The 14,090-nt window shown below is 40.9% G+C and overlaps 1 protein-coding gene across 1 annotated transcript in view; it reads right to left on the bottom strand.

Annotated features, from left to right (window-relative positions):
• The window catches only part of LOC134660417 (uncharacterized), a 68,385-nt gene that overhangs the window by 44,380 nt on the left and 9,915 nt on the right, over nucleotides 1-14,090 (bottom strand). The window contains exons 10-28 of the mRNA XM_063516157.1: nucleotides 13,096-13,284; nucleotides 12,428-12,616; nucleotides 11,875-12,063; nucleotides 11,276-11,430; nucleotides 9,589-9,704; nucleotides 9,438-9,533; nucleotides 9,287-9,388; nucleotides 9,136-9,231; nucleotides 8,985-9,086; nucleotides 8,834-8,929; nucleotides 8,532-8,633; nucleotides 8,185-8,324; nucleotides 7,169-7,225; nucleotides 5,183-5,287; nucleotides 5,015-5,065; nucleotides 3,535-3,705; nucleotides 2,825-2,939; nucleotides 1,363-1,489; nucleotides 215-414 (exon numbers count right to left, since the gene is read on the bottom strand). Of these exons, the coding sequence (XP_063372227.1) occupies nucleotides 215-414; nucleotides 1,363-1,489; nucleotides 2,825-2,939; nucleotides 3,535-3,705; nucleotides 5,015-5,065; nucleotides 5,183-5,287; nucleotides 7,169-7,225; nucleotides 8,185-8,324; nucleotides 8,532-8,633; nucleotides 8,834-8,929; nucleotides 8,985-9,086; nucleotides 9,136-9,231; nucleotides 9,287-9,388; nucleotides 9,438-9,533; nucleotides 9,589-9,704; nucleotides 11,276-11,430; nucleotides 11,875-12,063; nucleotides 12,428-12,616; nucleotides 13,096-13,284 (2,398 nt within the window). The remainder of the gene's footprint in view (nucleotides 1-214; nucleotides 415-1,362; nucleotides 1,490-2,824; nucleotides 2,940-3,534; nucleotides 3,706-5,014; nucleotides 5,066-5,182; nucleotides 5,288-7,168; nucleotides 7,226-8,184; nucleotides 8,325-8,531; nucleotides 8,634-8,833; nucleotides 8,930-8,984; nucleotides 9,087-9,135; nucleotides 9,232-9,286; nucleotides 9,389-9,437; nucleotides 9,534-9,588; nucleotides 9,705-11,275; nucleotides 11,431-11,874; nucleotides 12,064-12,427; nucleotides 12,617-13,095; nucleotides 13,285-14,090) is intronic.

Genomic DNA, 14,090 nt, shown 5'->3' with positions numbered 1-14,090 from the left:
CCGCAGATAGTCCCGCACGAAGTTACGGCTGAAGGGGTGAACTTCTCATACGGTGCTAGAGTGAGATACACTCACCGTCCCACTCGGTCTTGATGCTCTGGCCGGCGTGTAGCCGCACCATGGGTCGCTCCGGGTACGCCCGCAGATAGTCCCGCACGAAGTTACGGCTGAAGGGGTGAACTTCTCATACGGTGCTAGAGTGAGATACACTCACCGTCCCACTCGGTCTTGATGCTCTGGCCGGCGTGTAGCCGCACCATGGGTCGCTCCGGGTACGCCCGCAGATAGTCCCGCACGAAGTTACGGCTGAACGGGTGCACCTCGTCCCACACGCGCGGTGCGCACTCGCACACGAGGCGCGTGTTGGCGTGCTGCACGTATTGCGCGTATCCGTCATCGAAGAATATCAGGTATCTGGGGATAGTACCGTTTAAGTTAACACATTCATTGCCACATGTCGTTGTTCTACTTTTATTTGTCATTTAAAGGGTCGTGCACACACCTTTAAAACCCTACCTTATAGTTGTCAAGACAAGTCTTTAGTCTGTTCCCCAAAAAAGAATTTGTGCATACACGCAGTATCTTTTTGGTGATTTTACGATACTTCGTGTAATGACCACGTAAAAAGTATTGAATGAAATACAGTGTTGCCAACCTTATTTTAAATGTCATCTCTGACAAATAAGTGAACCATAGACATGTTTTTTTTTTAAATTTCATTCATTCATTCATTCTTTTCCCGCCCGTACCCTTCATTTTTGCTACTTCTTGAATTAAAAATATTTGTTAAATTTACAGTTTTATTTCGAAATAAGTGCTTGGTCGTAGAAAAAGTATTGTATGCAACGTTGTTTAACTGAGTCAAAAAATACTCGTGGCGTCTTTATTAACAATTTTCGGCTTCGCCTCAAATTGTTACTCACGCCACTCGCCTTTTTTGACCTCTCTTAAACAACGGTTGCATAAAATACTATAATATTCTGTACTTTTCTCCCTTGAACTACTATAGCTGGTCAACCAAATCTTGTCAGTAAAAATTTTTCTATAGGACGATATCCCTTCGCGCCTACATTTTTCAAATTTGCCGCCTTTTTCTACTGTCAAGATCTGGTTGACCAAGTATATAAATTAAATATATTAAAAAACGGGTCACTCACGTATTTTAAGTCGAAAAACGCTCGACATGTTTCACTTCGTACCGAGAAGTGTCATCAGTGAGTGAGTGAGAAGTGACTTCTCGGTACGAAGTGAAACATGTCGAGCGTTTTTCGACTTAAAATACTTGAGTGACCCGTTTTTTAATATATTTAATATGTCTTTGTCTCACGGAAGTTTTGTTATTAAAGTATATAAATTGTATACCTGAAATTGTTGACCGGGTTGGGTATCTCGGCCACGATGCCGGAGTAGTACGCCTCCTTCTTTTCTCCATCTTCTCTTTTCTCCACACTGAGACGATGATCTTTGAACAACGCCACCACTCGGGTACCTGCGAAAAGATTATGTTTGTAGTGTATTGTACAACTTTTTACAGTAAATATAATAATTATAATAAATAAATAAATTGAGCCTATATACGTCCCACTGCTGGGCACAGGCCTCCTCTCACGCGCGAGAGGGCTCGGGCTATAGTCCCCACGCTAGCCCAATGCGGATTGGGGACTTCACATACACCTTTGAATTTCTTCGCAGATGTATTGCAGGTTTCCTCACGATGTTTCCCTTCACCGAAAAGCTAATGGTAAATATCAAATGATATTTCGTACATAAGTTCCGAAAAACTCATTGGTACGAGCCAGGATTTGACCCCGCGACCTCCGGATTGAAAGTCGGATGTCATATCCACTCGGCCACCACCGCTTAATATGCACAGTAAATATGGCAATTAAAATGTTTGACATATATAGGCACAGGGCGGACACGCCATACATCAAAAATCATTTGTGTTTATATGTGTGCGCGGCACGTCTGTACACGCGTCGTTGTGTATGTGTGGGTGGGTTCGCTTTACTGAGAGTACGCCAGAAGTCCGGCAGATTCATGTCGCGGGGCGAGGTAATGCAAGTCGGGGCGGGGCGGGGCGTGGCCGTGCTGTATGATAATACTATTACTTATTCTATGACATAACGGCACGTATTCCCCTTAGGTGCACTTGCATTATTCCTCTAACCCGGGGCTAACCGGTTAAACCTGGAGTTACCATGGTTACCAGTACAATTTGACACTCGGTTAACGGTTTAACCGCTTAACCCCGGGTTAGAGGGATGGTGCAAGTGGGCCTTAATCGCGCCCTAGGGCGGTAAAATAGCACCATATGTACAGTAAACTATATTGGTAACTTTACAACATGACATTTTTGCTAAAATCGTAGTCGAACTAACCTATTAGCTCATTCCCCTTTGCCTCGCTTGGCTCGCCTATACAACAAGCATGCTAACAATGTCCCCTCATTGGATGTGTTTCACGACAGTGAAGCCTTATTTAAAAACAAATTATTATCTGTTGGCAACCTCAGTTAGCTCGTCTAACTCACCTTAGTTGCGTTGTGTGGAAAATTTATTGTTAATGTTAAGTTGTTAATTAGTATTTTATAGGTACTTTTTCTAAATTATTGTAATTTATGCTTAGTTAGTCTTTTTCTGAGAGTTAACTTACAGTTTAAATTAAACATTATAATACTTAATGCATGCTGTGATTGCCTTTAAGTGGGGGATCAATAATAAATGTGCCCTCTTGGTTTGTAACGTATACTCGTATGTAAATTGTATCTTCTGTTGGTGATCCTAATAAATAAACAAATAAACAAATAAAATGAGATACTAACCAATAGTGAGCCGCACTTCCGGTGGTTGTTCATAAGCGAGGCAGCGCGCCGGAAGTAGCTTCGTCATTGTCTTTGGCTGCTCGAATCTTACGCGGCACATGGTGAATTGGCCGGGCTGTAGAATAAGAGGTAATTCATTTTTATAAGATGGCTGGACGTTGTAATAAAAGAAAAAAATACATAGATTGCTCACTCCATACATCAGTTTTGATACCAAAAAGACTATTAATTTCAGTGTCTACATCTAGCATCGAGTAGCGGAACTTACTCTATTTCTCTATGGTCAAATGTAACTTGCAAGAGTTGCAAGATTTGATTACAGACAACGGGGCAAGTAAATAGTATTTTATACAATCGTGATATAATGGAGAGCTTTTCGCTTGCTAAGTTGCCTAAGTAAGGTACGAGATTGAAAAGCTTGATTATATCACTATTGTATACAATACTTTTTCTACGAGTCAACAAAAAAAAACTTAAAACTAGTAGAAGAATCATATTGAATATTATAGTTGAGTTATCCCATAGTGAAAAAGTATGCGCTTTCACTTTGGTATACGAAGTCTTAATTCAAGCATTGCAATCGACGAGTAGAAAAACTAAATAAATGCTTGTTAAAAACTCACCGTTTTAAATCCTCCCACAATTGGAGGAGGGTATCCCAATATGGGACCGGGAGCCAACTCGGCGGGACAGATATTCAGCAAACTCACCGTTTTAGGCTGGACCTCCTGTACGCGGACCTTGTGCCACGCCCCGAAGGAGTTCTTCATGGCGTACACGAGCATGCTGGGCCGGAGCGGCGCGCGCGCAGCCACGCCCGGCGGCGGCAACCCAGCCGGCGCGGACTCCACGGACAGTTTCACTACCGATATGTCCGCGTTCTGTAGAAAAAAAAAGATTACAAGGCTCGGAACCGGTTTTTTCTTCATACAAAAAAATACCGGTATTATTACATACAATAATATTTACTTTTAAGGAAGTAACATGTAAATTTTCAATCAGAAATAAATATTATCTATCTATCTACTAATATGGGTGTATAACTGTACGTGTTGCGTGAAATAAAACTTTATTTATTTATTCCGCGTTCTGTAGAAAAAAAAAACAACAAGATTACAGCAAGGCTCGGAACCGGTTTTTTCTTCATACAAAAAATACCGGTATTATTACGTTCTTTGGTTTATATATTTTTTTTTTAATGGGACAGTCTAATGATACGAAGTTGTGACCTAAATACATGATTCAGTCAGGTAAAGAGCATAAAATAATTAAAAATATTGGACTATTTTGGGTTGTACAAAAAAACCGGTTCCGAGCGCTGGATGTAGTGCATAATTGGCTACTTTCCTACTAGTCAAATCAGCTTCTTTTTTAGAACTATCAAAACAATTTGCCAATATGGAATTTATATGAAAACGTGTGTAGTGACGTCACGGTCAACTCCACCTACTTTTTATATTTCAATCCGATTTATTAAATAGAAATAGTATTTAAAAATAACTGCTATCTATGTTTTTCTAATAATTATCTGGTGCTTTATTTCGTGCACGGTGTGAAATCATTTATTTTAAGTAGAGGAAAGTACCCAATTGTTTTCCATTGTATTTTCTCGAAAACGTTCTCGGAAAGTCAACTTCAGTACTTTTTGTACGGAGACTGACTGAAATAGCAAGACACGTTTGTACGTTTTCGTGAAAATATAATGGAAAATAAACATGCACTACTAAAGTAGCATTTTTCTGCTAGTATAAACCACGCTTTAAAACATTTAAAGGCGTTTCAGATATTCAGCGTAATATTTAAGACTTTTTACAATAGGCCTGTTTAAAGATAGGACAAAGGGGATTTTTTTAATAATTATTTACGATACAATTGCGGAAAAGAGGAAATTCGAAACGAGTGGCGATAAATTAAAACACGACCGAATGGAGTGTTTTAAATCGACACGAATTGCGAATTACCTATTCGCACGTGTATCGTACAACGTTTTACAGTACATATGGCCCTTTAAACTTTTGACATACAACACTTTAAGCTCTCGCGTTTTGTACACATATTTAATTACACAAACGGGCCTACCGCGATATAATTTCATTGTTTTTACCTTTACATACACACGAAAAGTGCTATTTTACGCACTAGTGCGGGAAAATAGGGCCATATGTACTGTAAAATAAGTAATTAACTTACGTCATCGTCGTTTTGAGCTGCCAAGTCTGCAGACGGAACCGGTTTTGCTTCCTGCAAAAATATAATGATTGTCAGTAACAAATTGTGATCTAGTTTTTACAGTTTTATATTTATTATTTGTAAAAAAAACACAATAAAGGTATAAGATAGTATGTATATTAATTTTACCATAGGTTTGCTGGTGCTAGCGCCATCTAGCGGAGCGTAGCCGAGAGGGATGGCAGCGCGCTTCGCTGGCGGTTCCGCCGCTGCCGCCGAACGACGTTTGGGTCTCTGTGTACGACAAATGATACAGGTATAGAATACTAGTGTGTTCTTCAATCAACACGGGCTTCCGACAGGTCAGAAGGGATAGGCCCAAGCGATATCTTGACATTCAAATCATTCTGCCATTTTTCGCGGGGGGGAACGTGCACACAGTCGCACTTCTCACACACTTGCATACAAAATCCAATCTGTAATGACGACACAAATACATAGAAAATGACACCCTACACAGACAAATCTTGCACACCTCGATCTGTTTTTGTGTACGGACGAGTCACAAGTGTCACAACACGCACACTAACACATTTTCGTCAAGAGATGAGAAGTCGGATTTGTTGCTCGACCGATCCGCAATTTGTACTGGGCGAGAAAAATCGATAAATCCAGCAATTACATGAGACTAAAATATAATAATTGTGTTTAAATATAATTAAACGTATGACATGTAAAAAAAATATTACGTGTGAAATGTAACACCTTCTTTTTGTAAATTTGATGTCCCCGACCTCTTTTTACAACAAAAAACCGAGCAATTAGGCATTTTTTCTGCTGCTGTGTTCACTCGCGCGTCTGGACTCGGTCTAGTTAAAATCCGAGCGCAACTAGTTTTATTACCCGCGCTAGATCAGTTGATCTTGTACCTAGGCAGAGGGGCAATAGTGCGAATGCCGCATCCCTTCCGTGTTGATCGAAGAGTGTGTTAATTAAGCGTTTGTTTTATTTTTTTGGCATTCTTATATATTGTGACCTTTTTTTGCCACTTTTGTGTTATTTCTAGTCAGGATCACGAGCCATTTTCATCATTATAGGAGAAAAAAGGTGTCCTAAAATTTCCATACGTTTTTCAAAATTTCCTTTTTGTTACCGCCATACAAAGTATATGGGGAAATGGTAACACGATAGGAAAAAACTCTGGGACATTTTTTTTATCCCATTAGGATCGAAAGAGCTCGTGATTCTGAGTAGAAATAACACAAAAGTGGCCTAGTTGACTAGGAATAGATTACAATACATATCCTCGATATTTCAATCCGGAGGTCGCAGGTTTGAACCCTGGCTCGTACCAATGAGTTTTTCAAACTTATGTACGAAGTATCATTTGATATTTAATTTACCAGTCGCTTTTCGGTGAAGGAAAACATCGTGAGGAAACCGGACATAGGTATCCCAATAAGGCCTAGTTTCCCTTTTAGCAGGTCTGCAGGCAGTTGCTTTCATAAAAACTAGTGCCTACGTCTGCTCTTGGGATTAGTTGTCAAGCGGATCACAGGCCGGGATAACGCGAGGAAGAACAGTTGACACTTTTTTTGTTAGCCTGGTCTAGGTCTAGTGTCCCACTGCTGGGCAAAGGCCTCCCCGTTTCCTCCACTCAACCCTGTCGTCTGTACTTTCCCACCAATCCGGATAAAATGCGTCCAAGTCGTCCCGCCATCTCCTTTTCGGCCTGCCTGACATTTATGTCAGTTAATTTATGATATTATAGACGTGTAAGTTAAGTATCTGTAGTATATAAGTTCACGCTGGTGGCCTAGCGGTATGCGTGCGACTTGCAATCCGGAGGTCGCGGGTTCAAACCCCGGCTCGTACCAATGAGTTTTTCGGAACTTATGTACGAAAATTCATTTGATATTTACCAGTCGCTTTTCGGTGAAGGAAAACATCGTGAAGACACCAGACTAATCCCAATAAGGCGTAGTTTCCCTCTCTGGGTTGGCAGGTCTGATGGTTTATGTAAAAACTAGTGACTACGTCAATTTTTGGGATTAGTTGTCAAGCGGATCCCAGGCTCGCGTTGCAAAATGCCGGGATAAGGCGAGGAAGAAGGAGAGATGACATTTAGGTATGTCAGTTAATGTATGATATTATTTAAGACGTGTAAGTAATTACCTCCCTAGTTTCTGGCACCGGTGGTGGGGACGTCACGCCATCTTCAAGCCCGGACCACTGGAAAAAGTAATAGGGAATATACGCAAACTCTGCCTAGGGGGCGCCACTCCCACCATCAGTCACAATCACAGACAAGACATCCTCTAGACTGAGCATAGTAACGCTACGCTACCCCCTCTGCCACTTATACGGTAGTTTTACTCCATCTTCGAGTCAATCCCGTGCCGTGATTGGTCCGTGTCTTTGAACGGACCAATCACGGCACGGGACTCGCTCACCTCGTCCCCCGCACCCCCGTATTTTTGGCAGCATCGGTTTCATGAAATAATTGCTCTAAACTCCGTCTAGAGGATTCCTAGTCTATGGTCACAATCTAAGGGTCTACCGTAAACGAGAGTCGAAATTTTGTTATCTAACCTCTCTATCGGTCTTGCATATTCGAGAAAATGTGACATGGTGTGACAAGGGGGAGGGGGGAGTCACAAACTTTGAGACGTCACTTTAACTACACCTGTAACCGAAAATGGTTTATTTTTTATTCGCTGTTGATAGTTAAATAACTAGTTTATTGTACTCCCGTACTTTTCGTCATTTAGGGTCGTGTAATCACCACTTAAAAAATATTGTATGAAATACATTGTTGCCAACCTAATTTTAACTGTCATCTCTGACAGATGAGTGAACCATAGACATGTTTTTTTATTTCATTCATTCTTTTCCCGCCCGTACCCTCCATTCTTTGCTACTTCTTGAATGAAAAATATTTGTTATATTTACAATTTTATTTTAAAGTAAGTGCTTGGTCGTAGAAAAAGTATTGTATACAACGTTGTTTAACTGAGTCAAAAAATACTCGTGGCGTCTTTATTAACAATTTTCGGCTTCGCTTCAAATTGTTACTCACGCCAATCGCCTTTTTTGATCCCTCTTAAACAACGGTTGCATAAAATACTATTAATCGTAGCGTAGTAATCGTTTTTATGGATGTATTTTGCTTGCGGTTTAATAAAACTCACCTGATTGGTAGGAGTGTCAATGATGGCGATGGGCGGCAATTCTGTACGATCGTCAGCGAACTTGGCGTACAGGTCGTTCCTCAGCTTGTCCGTTTCCCTCTGGCACTCGTTAAGCATGGCGTCTATTTCCTTGCATTCCTCTGAAAATAAATTTCAATTAATTAAATTTTTTTAACGGATTTTGATGCGGTTATTTTTAACAGATAGAGTGATTCAAGATGAAGGTTTATGTATAATTTGTTAACCCGTGCGAAGCCGGGGCGGGTAGCTAGTCTGCCATAATTAGCTGTTATAATTTGTTGAAGTCTTCTGGATTACCATGAATGCTACATAAAATATTAACTAACCTTCCAGCTGGCTAACTTCTATATTAATCTCGGTCTGTGCGCTCAACAGACGGTCCTCCATGTTGAATTTCTTCCACGTCTCGTTGAACATGTCCGCTAGACCTTAGATACTGTACACAGAAGTAGAAAGAAGATCCTAGAAGTAACTAACCTTCCAGCTGGCTAACTTCTATATTAATCTCGGTCTGTGCGCTCAACAGTCACTCCTCCATGTTAAATTTCTTCCACGTCTCGTTGAACATGTCCGCTAGACCTTAGATACTGTACACAGAAGTAGAAAGAAGGTTCTAGAAGTAACTAACCTTCTAGCTGGCTAACTTCTATATTAATCTCGGTCTGTGCGCTCAACAGTCGCTCCTCCATGTTGAATTTCTTCCACGTCTCGTTGAACATGTCCCCTAGACCTTAGATACTGTACACAGAAGTAGAAAGAAGATTCTAGAAGTAACTAACCTTCCAGCTGGCTAACTTCTATATTAATCTTGGTCTCTGCGCTCAACAGACGGTCCTCCATGTTGAATTTCTTCCACGTCTCCTTGAACATGTCCCCTAGACCTTAGATACTGTACACAGAAGTAGAAAGAAGGTTCTAGAAGTAACTAACCTTCCAGCTGGCTAACTTCTATAATAATCTCGGTCTCTGCGCTCAACAGACGGTCCTCCATGTTGAATTTCTTCCACGTCTCGTTGAACATGTCCCCTAGACGTTAGATACTGTACACAGAAGTAGAAAGAAGGTTCTAGAAGTAACTAACCTTCCAGCTGGCTAACTTCTATATTAATCTTGGTCTCTGCGCTCAACAGACGGTCCTCCATGTTGAATTTCTTCCACGTCTCCTTGAACATGTCCCCTAGACCTTAGATACTGTACACAGAAGTAGAAAGAAGGTTCTAGAAGTAACTAACCTTCCAGCTGGCTAACTTCTATAATAATCTCGGTCTCTGCGCTCAACAGACGGTCCTCCATGTTGAATTTCTTCCACGTCTCGTTGAACATGTCCCCTAGACGTTAGATACTGTACACAGAAGTAGAAAGAAGGTTCTAGAAGTAACTAACCTTCCAGCTGGCTAACTTCTATATTAATCTCGGTCTGTGCGCTCAACAGTCGCTCCTCCATGTTAAATTTCTTCCACGTCTCGTTGAACATGTCTGCTAACTGTTCCTCCAAAAACCTGCAAAAATGATTAAGTATTAAAACTTTTGTAATTCTAGTAGGGACTTAAGGATCCAGGGGAAGTTGTAAGGCCAAGGGCTACGGTGACCGCTTACCAGGCGGATTATATGTTTGCCGCTGACATCGAAATAGAATAAATCGCTGCAGTTTAGTTTCAATATTTAGTTCTCGAAATTTTTTTTATGAAGTCAAAACATTGCTGTGAAAGTACAAAGATATATATATATATATATATATTGTAATTACATATATATATATATATATATATATATATATATATATATATAGATATGTAATTACAATTAGGTATAGTCGTATACACTGTATCATATTACAAGTTATATGCACAACCATCCATTGTCTACTAAATAAGGAGTATGTAATAAGACACTGTTATTGTTATTTTTGTCATAAGACACCTTTCACGTGTAGTAGTGATGTATACATTGTATAGCCAGGTTTATAACGCCTTATTGTATTATTGAATAAATTAAATAAGAGTCCTCAACCAATCATCTTATGTTTAATAATTATACGATCCAACTCCCATCACTACATGGCGACCCTGACAATTTTTTTTAAAGAGCGTAGGACAAGGACTTATCAAAATATTTGCTGGCCCGCTCGCATAGGGACAACAATATATTAGGTTATTCTCCTACTAGTTAAATCAGTTTCTTTTTAGGGTTCCGTAAGGGTAAAAAACGGGACCCTATTACTAAGACTTCGCTGTCCGTCCGTCCGTCCGTCCGTCCGTCTGTCTGTCACCAGGCTGTATCTCATGAACCGCGATAGCTAGACAGTTGAAATTTTCACAAATGACGTATCTCTGTTGCCGCTATAACAACAAATACTAAAAATAAAATAAATATTTAAGGGGGGCTCCCATACAATGATACAACAAACACGATTTTTTGCTCTATTTTTTTGTTGATGGTGCGGAACCCTCCGTGCGCGAGTCCGACTCGCACTTGGCCGGTTTTTTAGAACTGTCAAAACGATTTGCTAATATGGAATTTATATGAAACATTACACAATGACGTCACGGTCAACTCACCTACATTTTATATTTCTAATTTTCTATCCGATTTATTAAATAGAATTTGTGTATAAAAATAACTGCTATAGTTTGTCAAAGGACAGTCTCATTTCAAAAAATAGACAGAGATAATCATACTATCTTTGTCTTACACTAGGACTAGCACCCAAAAGAAAAGGATGAGTAGTTTTTTTGGTTCTTACTTATTTACTGACAAATAAGTTTGACCAACTATATGTATACTATATCTATGTTTACTAATAATTATCTGGTGCTTTATTTCATGTATAGTGTGATTTTTTTATTTTAATTAAATATAGAAATAAGGATAGGCGGGTTATAGTTCATTTTTTTAGCATTAGAAAGAACATAAACCGACCTTGACAGGTCTTTTAATTGAAAAACACTTTTTTTTTAATCAGTAACCATTACTTATGAAAGCAGAAGAATATAAATGATCGTATTAGATTCATAATTGATACATATTTGCCATTATTTATTTTTAAAATAAGGGTCCTTTCTTTACTTACTTGGCTCCCTTCTCTCCAATAATCTCGCTATCATTTTTCTCAATGTCTGGCTCGTCGTCAGAATCCGAGTCTGATATCTCGACGAACTCCTCACGAATCAGACACATGTCCATTGAGAGGAAGGGGGTGGAACCCTTTACGCCTTCCACTAGTTTCTGGAAAAAAAAACAACGGGTTGCACTCCGGGAGTGCCGGCAGAAGTGAAAACTCAATGTCTGCAGCACTATGTATAATTGAGGTTAACGCCATCTAGCGTTATTTCGTCGCATTACTTGAAACCTCCATGTTGAATTTATAAATTAAGACGAAATTTGCTTGTATCTTTGTAGAAATAACCTGTCAGAGCGTCCTTATGGCAAGCGACAATGTGGTACCTTTTGATTGAGAACGTCACAATTTTAAATCACATACCTCACTTCTCTCTTCAAAACGCTTCGCGCAGTAGACATAGGCCTACACCCCTTTGCTGATTCACCGCGTAAAATATGGCAGCTCACCCTGACGTCGGAACGAGTACGGACGGGTCCTTCACTCGTCAATGCCTAGTACTGATCCGATACGGGCGCATTGACGCTTATAAGTCTTATTTATACACATACCTCACTCCTTTCTTCAAAACGCTTCGCGCAGTATAGACATAGGCCTACACCTCTTTGCTGGTTCGCCGCATAATATATGGCAGAGGATACTGACGCCGGTACTAGCGGCACGGAACCGTCACTAGTGCAATTCATGTTGATACACTTGATTTGGTTATACGAAACCAATACGGAACCAACACGTAAGCACTGACACATAACTAAACAATTGTGACTTTCTCAATCATAAGGTACCAATTTGTGGGTTATTCTAAAGACGAAATTTGCTTGTATCTTTACAGAAATAACCTGTCAGAGCTTCCTTATGGCAAGCCACAATGTGGTACCTTTTCATTGAGAACATCATAATTTTAAATCACATACCTCACTTCTCTCTTCAAAACGCTTCGCGCAGTATAGACATAGGCCTACACCCCTTTGCTGGTTCGCCGCGTAATATATGACAGCTGACACTGACGCCGGAACGAGTACGGACGGGTCCTTCACACGTCAATGCCTAGTACTGATCCGATACGGGCGCATTGACGCTTATAAGTCTTATTTATACACATACCTCACTCCTTTCTTCAAAACGCTTCGCGCAGTATAGACATAGGCCTACACCTCTTTGCTGGTTAGCCGCGTAATATATGGCAGCTGACACTGACGCCGGTACTAGCGGCACGGAACCGTCACTAGTGCAATTCATGTTGATGCACTTGGTTTGGTTATACGAAGCTAATACGGAACCAACACGGAAGCACTGACACACAACTAAACAATTTTAAATCACATACCTCGCTTCTCTCTTCAAAACGCTTCGCGCAGTATAGACATAGGCCTACACCTCTTTGCTGGTTGGCCGCGTAATATATGGCAGCTGACACTGACGCCGGTACTAGCGGCACGGAACCGTCACTAGTGCAATTCATGTTGATGCACTTGGTTTGGTTATACGAAGCCAATACGGAACCAACACGGAAGCACTGACACACAACTAAACCATTTTAAATCACATACCTCGCTTCTCTCTCCAAAACGCTTCGCGCAGTATAGACATAGGCCTACACCTCTTTGCTGGTTGGCCGCGTAATATATCGCAGCTGATACTGACGCCGGTACTAGCGGCACGGAACCGTCACTAGTGCAATTCATGTTGATGCACTTGATTTGGTTATACGGAGCCAATACGGAACCAACACGGAAGCACTGACACAACTAAACAATTTTAAAATCACATACCTCGCTTCTCTCTTCAAAACGCTTCGCGCAGTATAGACATAGGCCTACACCTCTTTGCTGGTTGGCCGCGTAATATATGGCAGCTGACACTGACGCAGGTACTAGCGGCACGGAACCGTCACTAGTGCAATTCATGTTGATGCACTTGGTTTGGTTATACGAAGCCAATACGGAACCAATACGTAAGCACTGACACACAACTAAACAATTGTGACTTTCTCAATCAAAAGGTACCAATTTGTGGGTTATTCTAAAGACGAAATTTGCTTGTATCTTTACAGAAATAACCTGTCAGAGCTTCCTTATGGCAAGCCACAATGTGGTACCTTTTCATTGAGAACGTCATAATTTTAAATCACATACCTCACTTCTCTCTTCAAAACGCTTCGCGCAGTATAGACATAGGCCTACACCCCTTTGCTGATGCTGATTCACCGCGTAAAATATGGCAGCTGACACTGACGCCGGAACGAGTACGGACGGGTCCTTCACACGTCAATGCCTAGTACTGATCCGATACGGGCGCATTGACGCTTATAAGTCTTATTTATACACATACCTCACTCCTTTCTTCAAAACGCTTCGCGCAGTACAGACATAGGCCTACACCTCTTTGCTGGTTGGCCGCGTAATATATGGCAGCTGACACTGACGCCGGAACGAGTACGGACGGGTCCTTCACACGTCAATGCCTAGTACTGATCCGATACGGGCGCATTGACGCTTATGTCTTATTTATACACATACCTCACTCCTTTCTTCAAAACGCTTCGCGCAGTACAGACATAGGCCTACACCTCTTTGCTGGTTGACCGCGTAATATATGGCAGCTGACACTGACGCCGGAACGAGTACGGACGGGTCCTTCACACGTCAATGCCTAGTACTGATCCGATACGGGCGCATTGACGCTTATAAGTCTTATTTATACACATACCTCACTCCTTTCTTCAAAACGCTTCGCACAGTATAGACATAGGCCTACACCTCTTTGC

This window comes from Cydia amplana, chromosome 27 (assembly GCF_948474715.1).
Source record: "Cydia amplana chromosome 27, ilCydAmpl1.1, whole genome shotgun sequence".
NCBI classification, from domain to species: Eukaryota; Metazoa; Arthropoda; class Insecta; order Lepidoptera; family Tortricidae; genus Cydia; species Cydia amplana.
This window is presented reverse-complemented; position numbering and strand designations above follow the sequence as displayed.